This window comes from Gadus macrocephalus, chromosome 22 (genome assembly GCF_031168955.1).
Source record: "Gadus macrocephalus chromosome 22, ASM3116895v1".
NCBI lineage: Eukaryota > Metazoa > Chordata > Actinopteri > Gadiformes > Gadidae > Gadus > Gadus macrocephalus.
In genome coordinates this window covers 1092276-1104161 of record NC_082403.1, presented here as the reverse complement: position 1 = coordinate 1104161, position 11886 = coordinate 1092276, and the positions used below count along the sequence as shown (strand labels likewise).

General features: G+C 50.3%; 3 protein-coding genes and 1 long non-coding RNA gene across 6 annotated transcripts in view; 2 read left to right on the top strand and 2 right to left on the bottom strand.

Moving 5' to 3' along the window:
• Positions 1-472, bottom strand: part of psmb8a (proteasome 20S subunit beta 8A) — a 9074-nt gene extending 8602 nt beyond the window's left edge. For 2 of the 3 annotated variants that reach the window (XM_060043988.1, XM_060043989.1), the window contains exon 1: positions 229-472. In XM_060043988.1, the coding sequence (XP_059899971.1) occupies positions 229-375 (147 nt within the window). In that variant the 5' untranslated portion in view covers positions 376-472. The remainder of the gene's footprint in view (positions 1-228) is intronic. The other variant, XM_060043990.1, reaches the window with a different exon arrangement.
• A 287-nt stretch (positions 473-759) lies between these two features.
• Positions 760-7769, bottom strand: psmb13a (proteasome 20S subunit beta 13a). The gene is made up of 9 exons (XM_060043983.1): positions 7622-7769; positions 6829-6948; positions 6522-6609; positions 6174-6271; positions 5433-5573; positions 3108-3223; positions 2626-2684; positions 1673-1824; positions 760-1051 (listed from the first exon to the last, which is right to left on the bottom strand). Exons 1-9 carry the CDS (start codon positions 7738-7740, stop codon positions 940-942), a joined length of 1005 nt encoding a protein of 334 aa, XP_059899966.1. The 5' UTR covers positions 7741-7769; the 3' UTR covers positions 760-939.
• Positions 1873-4285, top strand: LOC132451499 (uncharacterized). The gene is made up of 2 exons (XR_009524112.1): positions 1873-2859; positions 2914-4285. It is a non-coding gene; the product is annotated as an uncharacterized LOC132451499 (long non-coding RNA).
• On the top strand, positions 6872-11740 carry psmb12 (proteasome 20S subunit beta 12). The gene is made up of 6 exons (XM_060044028.1): positions 6872-7006; positions 8513-8583; positions 8873-9004; positions 9809-9938; positions 10382-10526; positions 11406-11740. The coding sequence occupies exons 1-6, from the start codon at positions 6968-6970 to the stop codon at positions 11531-11533; spliced, it is 645 nt and encodes a 214-aa protein (XP_059900011.1). The 5' UTR covers positions 6872-6967; the 3' UTR covers positions 11534-11740.
• Positions 11741-11886: the final 146 nt, after the last annotated feature.

Below are 11886 nucleotides of genomic sequence, written 5' to 3'. Positions count from 1 at the left end.
TCGCGTGCGACACGTTCCCTACTGATTCGAAACTGGAGTTGGGAGAAAGTGAAAGAAAAGTCTAAATAGAGCTATATGACGTAAAGGCATGGACCCGTGAAAACAAGACGCGTAAAATGCCTCAAAACGCACCTGGGCAAAGCGACGCGTTCCGCGCGCAGCACATGACGGGATGAAGCAGACTCGGAGAACTCGGTGAAAGCACCGACCTCATCAGAAGATACTCACGTCCAGGCCCAGCGGGAGGGCCAGCTCCGGAGACCTGGTCCCGAAGGTGTAGTGACTGGCTCGGTCCGTGAGGCTCCGGGCCCCCCCAACGGAGGGTCCATAGGGTCTGGAGTCAGGTCTATAGCCGCTGAAGCTGAGCAGAGCCATGGTGCGGACTCGGAGGTGAGGCTGAAGCGGAGGCTGAAGCGTCTGATGCGCGCGGTCGAGAGCCTCACGCGCCTTCCGGTCTCCAAAGCGAAAGTAAATCAGTCCCGAGACGGGCCGACGGACACACACGGGTCATGTTACAGTACCTGTTGTGCACCGTGTTTATTGTGGACGCAATGAATCCCATTACATTAAAGTATGGTTACAGGCTCTGATCTCTCGGGTTTAGCCTTTAAGAGCAGCGCACTGACGCTTCAGACTAGTTCGTTTAATCGCCAAATCTGCTAGTTTGGTATGTTATGTCTTTTTATGTTATGGTCATTATAAGTATAACTAAGATAGCATTATGAGCCGATAACAACTATCAATGGATCAAAACACAGATGCATACCAAAATCATTTTATTCAAAGTTTTAATCAGTATTGTCTGTATAATGTCACACACACGGACACACACACACACATTCCCATCAACACAGCGCAGTGATATCTACTGGGTGATTTGGAGTATTGATACGATGCAGTTCCTAGTGTGAGCAGAGAGGACGCTGGGCAGCTGTGCTGCTAGTGAGTTTCCATCCGCTGAACCGCTTCGGTCACCAATTCCAGCCGCAGAGGGACTACTTTTTCCGACAGGAGTGCTGTGGTGCCGGGAGGGTACTTGTACTTCCGGTCTCTAGAGGAGGAAACGGAATGAACCTTGAATAAAAATGTACTTAATACTTAAAACTTCTCTCCAATACTATTTGTGGATACATATTATGTGTGTCCTACGTGTTTTGAGGATATATAATAATAATAATAATAATAATATTACACTTTACTTAAATAGCACTTTACAAAACAAACAAACAGCAACACAGTTACAAAGGGAGGAAGAGGAGGGGGGAGAGAGGGAGGAGGAGGAGGGGGAGAGAAGAAAAAAGGGAGGAGGAGGAGGAAAGGGAGAGAGGAGGAAAGGGAGGAGGAGGAGGGGGGAGGAGGGGGAGAGAGAAGGAAAGGGAGGAGGAGGGGGAGAGAGGAGGACAGGGAGGAGGGGGAGAGAGGAGGACAGGGAGGAGAGGGAGAGAGGAGGAAAGGGAGGAGGACGGGGAGAGAGGAGGAAAGGGAGGAGGAGGGGGAGAGAGGAGGAAAGGGAGGAGGAGGGGGAGAGAGGAGGAAAGGGAGGAGGGGGAGAGAGGAGGAAAGGGAGGAGGAGGGGGAGAGAGAGGAGGAAAGGGAGGAGGAGGGGGAGAGGAGGAAAGGGAGGAGGAGGAGGGGGAGAGAGGAGGAAAGGGAGCAGGAGGAGGCGGCGGACCTCCCGTTGGTGTACTGGGACTCCTGGTAGGGCCGGATGTAGTCCACAGCCTGGGCAGTGATGACACACAGGTCCACGTTGCTCCCAGAGCCAAGGTCACCCATGATCCCCGCCTGGACGGAGTCCCTCACCAACACCTTGGCCTCCTCCACCTGGGGCGAGAGAGGGGGAGGGAGGTAGGGAGAGAGAGAGGGGGGGGAGAGAGAGAGAGAGAGGGAGAGAGAGAGAGAGAGAGAGAGAGAGGGATTACTATTTAGTCATAAAACAGGTCATTAAGGAGCAGGTAGGGGTTAGACAGTACAGAGACAGGTCGTTAAGGAGCAGGTAGGGGTTAGACAGTACAGAGACAGGTCGTTAAGGAGCAGGTAGGGGTTAGACAGTACAGAGACAGGTCATTAAGGAGCAGGTAGGGGTTAGACAGTACAGAGACAGGTCATTAAGGAGCAGGTAGGGGTTAGACAGTACAGAGACAGGTCATTAAGGAGCAGGTAGGGGTTAGACAGTACAGAGACAGGTCATTAAGGAGCAGGTAGGGGTTAGACAGTACAGAGACACGTCATTAAGGAGCAGGTAGGGGTTAGACAGTACAGAGACAGGTCATTAAGGAGCAGGTAGGGGTTAGCCAGTACAGAGACAGGTCATTAAGGAGCAGGTAGGGGTTAGACAGTACAGAGACAGGTCATTAAGGAGCAGGTAGGGGTTAGACAGTACAGAGACAGGTCATTAAGGAGCATGTAGGGGTTAGACAGTACAGAGACAGGTCATTAAGGAGCAGGTAGGGGTTAGACAGTACAGAGACAGGTCATAAAGGAGCAGGTAGGGGTTAGACAGTACAGAGACAGGTCATTAAGGAGCAGGTCGGGGTTAGACTCTAGAGACAGGTCATTAAGGAGCAGGTAGGGGTTAGACTGTAGAGACAGGTCATTAAGGAGCAGGTAGGGGTTAGACAGTACCTCCATGTCGGGTTTGTAGCGGTCCTCCAAGATGCCCAGAGCCGCCATTGAACCGGAACCTGAGGAGAATCCGCAGGTTCAACCCCTGAACTGGAGGTCCTGTAAAGTAGTCCTGTAAAGTAGTCCTGACTAAAGTGGTCCTGACAAAAGTGGTCCTGACTAAAGTAGTCCTGTAAAGTAGTCCTGTAAAGTAGTCCTGTAAAGTAGTCCTGACTAAAGTAGTCCTGTAAAGTAGTCCTGACTAAAGTGGTCCTGACTAAAGTAGTCCTGTAAAGTAGTCCTGTAAAGTAGTCCTGTATAGTAGTCCTGTAAAGTAGCCCTGACTCCTGACTAAAGTCCTGGGTAGTCTTAATGAGGTGCTCCTAACCAATCAGAGCCCATCTAAAGAGCGGGTCCTGAAGCCATCAGAATGAATCGATGATCACAACAACATCCACATCAACAACAAGCAAACCAGCGCTCTTAATGTGAAGGCCCCTGACCCATGGAGACGAAGGGCAGCTTGTTCACACTGCCGTACGGCCCCACCGTGTACAGGTGGGCCCCCGAGTAGTCCACGCCCCCCAGGATCAGATGGGCCCCGATCTGACCGCCGTACCTGGAGACACACAACGCAGCACACACACAATGATACACACGCCGATACACACACTGACACACACAATGATACACACAGTGATACACACAATGTAACACACACTGATACACACACTGATACACACAATGTTACACACAATGTTACACACAATGTAACACACACTGATACACACACTGATACACACACTGATACACACACTGAGACACAGCGTCTAACACACACCTGTACAGCGTGTCTAACACCCACCTGTACAGCGTGTCTAAAACCCACCTGTACAGCGTGTCTAACACACACCTGTACAGCGTGTCTAACACACACACCTGTACAGCCCGTCTAACACACACACCTGTAGAGGTTTAGAGTTTATTTGCCTAGCACAAATGACAACGTCCGTTCAAGGCGGGGGCGTAGGCTTGTACAGAGTTCGTACAAGAGGCTTGTACAAGAGAAATTCTTGAAGAGGAGTTTCAGGTAGCCGGTAGATGATTCCTCAGTTGCTTTTCGGATGCAGTGTAGGATGGAATAGGTCTTAGCTATGGGCTTAATTCACTCCAGAGCTCGGGCCTCTGGGGGACACATCAAACCGGTGCCTAGAAGCCCTCGTGCCTGGTAGGAGTAGGCGGTTGTTTCTGTTTCTGTCCGATGTGGAAATAAATATGTTCTGGAGAGTGACTGGAAGATCTAGTTTTCTATATATGAACTTATTGGCGAGTCAACGTGTTTGATATGCGTTCACTTTATCAATAGGTATCAAATGATATTGTTCAAAAAGGGGTGCAGATCGGGTCTATCTACTTGAGTGAGATATCAACCTAAGAAATGTCTTCTGTGTGATTTGTATTTTTCTGAGACAGGTAGGATGAGTCACTGCCCGGACTATATTACGGTAAGGTCAGATGAGCTGAGGCGTGAATTCAGTGACAAACCTTCCTCGATATGCCCAGCGACTCAGCGACTCAGCAGATCTTCTGGAGGCCAGGTCGATATGGTCAGACCATTTCAGACCACTGTCCACGATGACCCCCAGGAGTTTGCTTTGTTGAACGAGTTCAATTTGTCTTTTTTTGTTTTATTTATTTTTTATTTATTATGTTTATTGATTTATTTATTTATTTTTTCCACAATGTCTTGTTTTTTAAATGATTTATGATGACTATATGCTCTGTAAGGTGACCTTGGGTGTCTTGAAAGGCGCCTCTAAATTAAATGTATTATTATTATTATTATTACTATCATTAATTTCAGCGTTGTTAATATAGGTTTAAGCTTGACCTTTAGGATAGTATTCATTTGTATTGCAAAAGATCATGAAGTCAAGGTGTGTAACACCCACCTGTAGCGCGTGTAACACCCACCTGTTCAGCGTGTGTAACACCCACCTGTTCAGCGTGTGTAACACCCACCTGTTCAGCGTGTGTAACACCCACCTGTAGCGCGTGTAACACCCACCTGTAGCGCGTGTAACACCCACCTGTAGCGCGTGTGTAACACCCACCTGTAGCGCGTGTGTAACACCCACCTGTTCACTGGTGTAACACCCACCTGTTCAGCGTGTGTAACACCCACCTGTTCAGCGTGTGTAACACCCACCTGTTCAGCGTGTGTAACACCCACCTGTTCAGCGTGTGTAACACCCACCTGTTCAGCGTGTGTAACACCCACCTGTTCAGCGTGTGTAACACCCACCTGTTCAGCGTGTGTAACACCCACCTGTTCAGCGTGTGTAACACCCACCTGCTCAGCGTGTGTAACACCCACCTGTTCACTGGTGTAACACCCACCTGCTCAGCGTGTGTAACACCCACCTGTTCACTGGTGTAACACCCACCTGTTCAGCGTGTGTAACACCCACCTGTTCAGCGTGTGTAACACCCACCTGTTCAGCGTGTGTAACACCCAGGGCCGTAGTAGCAAATTCTGGGCCCTGTGTACAAGAGGTACTGATGGCCCCCCCCCGAATTCCCCCTACCAGCCCCCTGCGCAGAATTGTAGGGGGGAGGGGGGGGATGGGAGGAAGGACAATTGTTGGCGGTGGGGGGGGGGGGGGGCAATTGCAGCTCCTTCTACCATCGGTAGAATGGTAGAAGATTCCCCCCAGCCCGGCGGCCCCGGTAACGCCACCTGTAGAGCGTGTAACGCCCACCTGTAGAGCGTGTAACGCCCACCTGTAGAGCGTGTAACGCCCACCTGTAGAGCGTGTAACGCCCACCTGTAGAGCGTGTCCTGCAGGATGCTGGCGGCCATCAGGACGCGCGGGGCCCGCTGGCTGTTGAGGCTGAACAGGGCGAGGTTGGAGGCCAGGAGGTCCGTCGTCTTCTGGGTGTCAGCCGCCGTCCCGGCTCCGCAGCAGCTGGGCCACACGGGGGAGAGCTGCTCTGGAGCTGGTCTAGACCTGGTCTACAGCTAGACCTGGTCTAGACCTGGTCTACGGCTAGACCTGGTCTACAGCTAGACCTGGTCTAGACCTGGTCTACAGCTAGACCTGGTCTAGCCTTTATATTAAAAGAGATGTGGAGTGTGTGTGTGTGTGTGTTTGTGTTTGTGTGTCTCCTTGAGTATGTGTCTGCGTGTGTGTGTGTGTCTGCGTGTGTGTGTCTGCATGTCTGTGTGTGTGTGTGTGTGTGTGTGTGTGTGTGTGTGTGTGTGTGTGTGTGTGTGTGTGTCTGTGTCTGTGTGTGTGTGTGTGTGTGTGTGTGTGTGTGTCTGCATGTCTGTGTGTGTGTGTGTGTGTGTGTGTGTGTGTGTGTGTCTGTGTATGTCTGTGTCTGTGTCTGTGTCTGTGTGTGTGTGTGTGTCTGTGTGTCTGTGTGTGTGTGTGTGTGTGTGTGTGTGTGTGTGTGTGTGTCTGTGTCTGTGTCTGTGTGTGTGTGTGTGTGTGTGTGTGTGTGTGTGTGTGTGTGTGTGTGTGTGTGTGTCTGTGTGTGTGTGTGTCTCTGTGTGTGTTACTCACTACATGTTAGCAGAGATGCGGTGGATCTTAGCACACATCTTATCAGCCACAACGTCGCCCGAGGTCGCCCTGGTGTCGGCTCCAAGGACCACACCATCCTGACACACACACACATCCACACACACACACACACACACACACACACACACACACACATGGCAAGCACACACACACACACAAACGTTAACACACGCAAGTACACACACGCCGGCACACACATGCACACACACACACACACACACAGACAAACACACAAGCACAGACACTGTTTAACATACAAACACTACACTACAAATCAGGCTCCGAGCTGGTCGAGGTGTGTGTGGGGACAGCAGGTCGGACCCGTACCCTGAACACAATTCCGGATATGGTGGTCCCCGTCTTCACGGGCCGTGGGGGGGGTGACCCCTCCAGGAGCCGGCCCAGAACAGCGTTCCTGCGGGGTGGGGGGCACCACGATCACATCATCATTTAGACATAAACCTCCATGGCACAAAAAAACACCTATACGGTCAGTCCTCGTGGCCTACGCAGTTTGATTTAAACCGTTTCACTTTCACTTTTGAAGTTCCCGATAGAGAGTCGACGCGAAACTCGGTGATATAATTCATTTCCCGACCCTTCGTGAGACAGGAGACCCGCTCCAGCAGCTTACCGTTCCGTCAGGTCGAAGCTGAAGCCGGGGCTTGGGGGCTGCAGGGGGCTGCGGAGGAGACTCATCTCACCGCCGAAGAGACTCATCAGGACCGGGAGCTGTTCCGCCGAGCTGCTCTGTCTGGAGGAGGAGTGACAACATGGAGCACGACGCGGCGGTCAGGGGAGTCAGCACCGGGGTGAGTCGGAGCCTTTAAGCATAATTATCTTAATGAGGAGAAACTTAAACCGTCTTTATTAGTGTCCGCTCGATGAGTGGCCATAAGGTGCGTGTCCGACTCCAACTTGTTTTAACATTTATCTTTTCAACCGCGGAACAGACGACACAGAACACTAGGGCTTTGCAGAAAGAGACACCTGGCAGGTGATCCTGATTATTATAGGTTATCCTGATTCTTATAGGTTACCCCAAACTCTGAATATAATTTAAAGATGCGTATAAACGCGTGGAATAAGGTTTCCATTTTAACGAAAATGGATCTCCGAGTTTGGTCGCTTGACTTGAAGCCGTCTAATCGACTCCTCTGATTATCGTCAACAGGGAGACGGGCTCATTGTGCATTAAAATGCATTTGTGTATAAAACACAACCCCCTGTTTTGTATATGATCCGAGATTGGCGCTAGTTTCTAGCGGGGAAGCTCAGGGACCCGGGGACCGACGTCACATAACCAGTCCAACACCGCACCCTTAACTTAAAGACTTTCGTTAAAGTTTACCAACGATCCGTGACCTCTTACTAAATGATAAGACAGCTCTGCGAAAGCTGTAATATCTCACATCACCTGAACTGACCTCTTCCAGGCGTTTGCGTCCCAACGCCTGGACGGGATGCCCCAATAAGCGTTATTAGCGAGGGAGAGGTCGGGACTTCCGAGCATGCTTCGGAAGGAGCGACATCCGTTTAGTTGCATGGGCTGAGCGCCTCGAGGCGAGGGAGAGGGCGGGACTTCCGCTAGAGATGCTGTCTATTTCCATCCCGTGTCCCGCCCCCTCTGACTGAACAAGTAAATGCTTCTCAAACATGAGCTGTAAACTACAACAACGCGTTCATTGAACCATAACATGGCTGTGGAATATATTGGTCTTTTGTAATAAAAGTGTGAATAATATTGCATATTACAGAGTAGCATGGTTATAATAGTGTGAATAGTATTGTATAGTACAGCATAGCATTATAATAATAGTTTGAATAGTATTGTATGTTACAGCATAGCATTATAACAATAGTGTGAATAGTATTGTATATTACAGTATAGCATTATAATAATAGTGTGAATAGTGTTGCATATTACAGTATAGCATTGTTATAATAGTGTGAATAGTATTGTATAGTACAGCATAGCATTATAATAATAATAATAATAATAATAATAATAATTCATTTTATTTGAGGGCGCCTTTCAAAGCACCCAAGGTCACCTTACAGGGCAGTTTAAAAAACAAAATCAACAATCATAATAATAGTTTGAATAGTATTGTATATTACAGCATAGCATTATAATAATAATAATGTGAATAGTATTGTATACTACAGTATAGCATTGTTATAATAGTGTGAATACAGTATAGCATTATAATAATAGTGTGAATAGTATTGTACATTACAGTATAGCATTGTAATAATATAAATGAGAAATGACAACAGTTCTAAACGAGGCCACGCCCCCTGCCCCTCCCCCCCAGACCACCATCATGGCCGTGACCTTCGACGGCGGCGTCATCATCGGATCGGACTCGCGGGCCACCATGGGGGGGTGAGTATGGTCACGGATGGCTCCTCCCTTGCCTCCTGGTCGTGGTGATAACCCCTCCCCTTCCTCCTGGTTGTGATGATAACCCCTCCCTTTCCTCCTGGTCGTGATGATAAGCCCTCCCCTTCCTCCTGGTCGTGGTGATAACCCCTCCCCTTCCTCCTGGTCGTGGTGATAACCCCTCCCCTTCGTCCTGGTCGTGGTGATAACCCCTCCCCTTCCTCCTGGTCGTGGGGCTAACCCCTCCCCTTCCTCCTGGTCGTGGGGCTAACCCCTCCCCCTCTGTCCCCAGGGAGGTGGTGTCGTCTAAGACCATCAACAAGCTGGTCCAGGTGCACCAAAGGATCTTCTGCTGCATGGCCGGCTCACTGGCCGACGCCCAGGCCGTCCTGAAGACCGCCAGCTTCCAGCTCAACCTGCACAGGTACGCGGCTAAGACTGATAGCACAGGTACGCTACTAGCACCGCTAGCACAGGTACGCTACTAGCAACGCTAGCATAGGTACACTGCTAGCACCGATAGCACAGGTACGCTGCTAGCACCGATAGCACAGGTACACTGCTAGCACCGATAGCACAGGTACGCTATAAGCACCACTAGTAAGCTACTAGCACCGCTAGCACAGGTACGCTAATAGCACTGATAGCACATGTACGCTAATAGCACTGATAACACAGGTACGCTACTATCACTGATAGCACAGGTACGCTAATAGCACTGATAGCACAGGTACGCTACTAGCCCTGCTAGCAGTGCTAGAACAGGAAGGCTGCTAGCACTGATAGCACTTGTACGCTACTAACACAGTGAGTTGAGCTTCACTGCCAGTGTATGTCTCTCTCTCTCTCCCTCTCTCTCTCTCTCTCTCTCTCTCTCTCTCTCTCTCTCTCTCTCTCTCTCTCTCTCTCTCTCTCTCTCTCACCACTCTGCCTCTATGTCTCTCTCTCTCTCTCTCTCTCTCTCTCTCTCTCTCTCTCTCTCTCTCTCTCTCTCTCTCTCTCTCTCTCTCCCTCTCTCTCACCACTCTGCCTCTATGTCTCTCTCTCTCTCTCTCTCTCTCTCTCTCTCTCTCTCTCTCCCTCTCTCTCACCACTCTGCCTCTATGTCTCTCTCTCTCTCTCTCTCTCTCTCTCTCTCTCTCTCTCTCTCTCTCTCTCTCTCTCTCTCTCTCTCTCCCTCTCTCTCACCACTCTGCCTCTACGTCTCTATGTCTCTCGCCCTCCCCAGTGTTCAGATGGAGGCTCCTCCCCGGGTGATAGCAGCAGCCTCTCTGCTGAGGAAGCTCTGCTACCACAACAAGGACGAGCTCCAGGCCGGCTTCATCACGGCCGGCTGGGACCCTCAGAAAGGCCCGCAGGTGGGGACTCCTTTCAAACCGCGGCCCAGGCTGCACCCCGGCCTGCAGCCTGAAAACAGGCCTCCACAAGGCCACTTAGTCACTCAGAAGCATGCATAGTCAGGGGGTCTAGGTGGGTCTAGGTGGGTCTAGGTGGGTCTAGGTGGGACCAGGGGGGTCTAGGGGGGTCTAGGTGGGTCTAGGTGAGTCTAGGTGAGTCTAGGGGGGTCTAGGTGGGTCTAGGGGGGTCTAGGTGGGTCTAGGTGGGTCTAGTTGAGTCTAGGGGGGTCTAGGTGGGTCTAGGTGGGTCTAGGTGGGTCTAGGGGGGTCTAGGTGGGTCTAGGTGGGTCTAGGGAGGTCTAGGTGGATCTAGGTGAGTCTAGGGGGGTCTAGGTGGATCTAGGTGGGTCTAGGGAGCTCTAGGGGGGTCTAGGTGAGTCTGACGTGGGTCTTGTTGTCCCCAGGTCTACGTGGTGTCTCTTGGGGGCATGCTGATCAGTCAGCCGTTCACCATCGCCGGCTCCGGCAGCACCTACATCTACGGCTACACCGACGCCAAGTACCGCCCCCACATGACCCGGGAGGAGGGGCTGCAGTTCGTCACCAACGGTAACGCTGGGCCCGGTGACGTGGTTCTATGGACCCATGCCTAACCGTGCAATTGATATGGTTTTCTCTGGATATTCTCGATAATCTGGTCAACATTAAAGCTCTTCTATGATAGTGTGCGTCAGATGTTAGCTATAATCTGGTCCACATTAAAGCTCTTCTATGATAGTGTGCGTCAGATGTTAGCTATAATCTGGTCCAGATTGAAGCCCTTCTATGGTAGTAGCTGTGATCGAGATCGTTCCCTATCATGGATACAGTGCACTATACAGGGTGCTCGCCATTTTGTCGTGGTGTTCCAATTCTCAGTGGTTAATTTCATGCACTATATAGTGCACTTAAAATACCCACCATTTTAGTGTTCATACGATGTTCCCTACATGTTACTCCCGTATACCACAATGCAATGCGGTCGTGTTTTTCCGGAGGAGAAGAGAAGCTGAATATACGCGAAAACTAATACATTTAATGATGGAGTCTCCGGCTTTCGTTTAGAAATGTCAACAATTTATTTGGGATTGAACATAGAAAATGTAACATTCAAAATGAATACAACCCCCAGCTTTCCGTCGTGAGTGCCCGGTTTGTTTACATGATGTGGGCGCATCTGTCTGCGTCACACAAATACCCGGCGCATTTACTGACGCAAATTACGTTTAGAAATGTATTAGTCAGAATTCTCGTTTGTTCGTTCCCTACATAGTGCACTATATCATGAACACTATATAGGGAATAGTGAGTGAGTGAATGGGGAACGATTTCGAACACAGCTAGTGTGTGTCTGATGTTAGCTATCTGGTCCATAATAAAGGTCTGCTATGGTAGTGTGTATCTGATGTTAGCTATCTGGCCCACATTAAAGCCCTCTTCTCCCTGCAGCTCTGGCCTTGGCCATGGGCCGGGACAATGTCAGCGGGGGCGTGGCCCACCTGGTGGTCATCACGGAGGAGGGGGCGGAGCATGTGGTCATCCCCGGCAACAAGCTGCCCAAGTTCCATGACGAGTGACGGAGGCCAGGGAACGGAGGGACTCCCGTTCCAGAGACCGAGCCCGCCTTCACACGGACCACAGAACACGGCTTGATGAGGACTCAATAGAGGGCCAAAGAGTTCACTACATTAAAGCCTTCGGTTGGGTGACGTCTTCAGTCTGGGAGGGTTCTGTGTCAAGTGTGTGTTTGTGTCTGTTGCCTATAAATTCAAAATTCGTCTAAATGTCGTATTGTCCTTTATTCGCCTGTGCACCATGACATTGGATTGAATCATAAGGTCTATCTCTGATATGAAGGTGGGCTGTTGTGTATTACCAGAATATCAAAATATATTTGCAGGATTGTAATGCGCTATATTGGATGGCCACG

Coding starts and splice junctions, on each gene's coding strand:
- psmb12 (XM_060044028.1), top strand. CDS start 6,968: ATGGAGCACGACGCGGCGGTCAGGGGAGTCAGCACCGGG. Junction 8,584..8,872: donor TCGCGGGCCACCATGGGGGG/GTGAGTATGGTC, acceptor CTCTGTCCCCAG/GGAGGTGGTGTCGTCTAAGA. Junction 9,939..10,381: donor ACCCTCAGAAAGGCCCGCAG/GTGGGGACTCCT, acceptor TGTTGTCCCCAG/GTCTACGTGGTGTCTCTTGG.
- psmb13a (XM_060043983.1), bottom strand. CDS start 7,740: ATGCAACTAAACGGATGTCGCTCCTTCCGAAGCATGCTCGGAAGTCCC. Junction 6,272..6,521: donor TATCCGGAATTGTGTTCAGG/GTACGGGTCCGA, acceptor TGTGTGTGTCAG/GATGGTGTGGTCCTTGGAGC. Junction 1,052..1,672: donor TCCCAGTACACCAACGGGAG/GTCCGCCGCCTC, acceptor TTCCTCCTCTAG/AGACCGGAAGTACAAGTACC.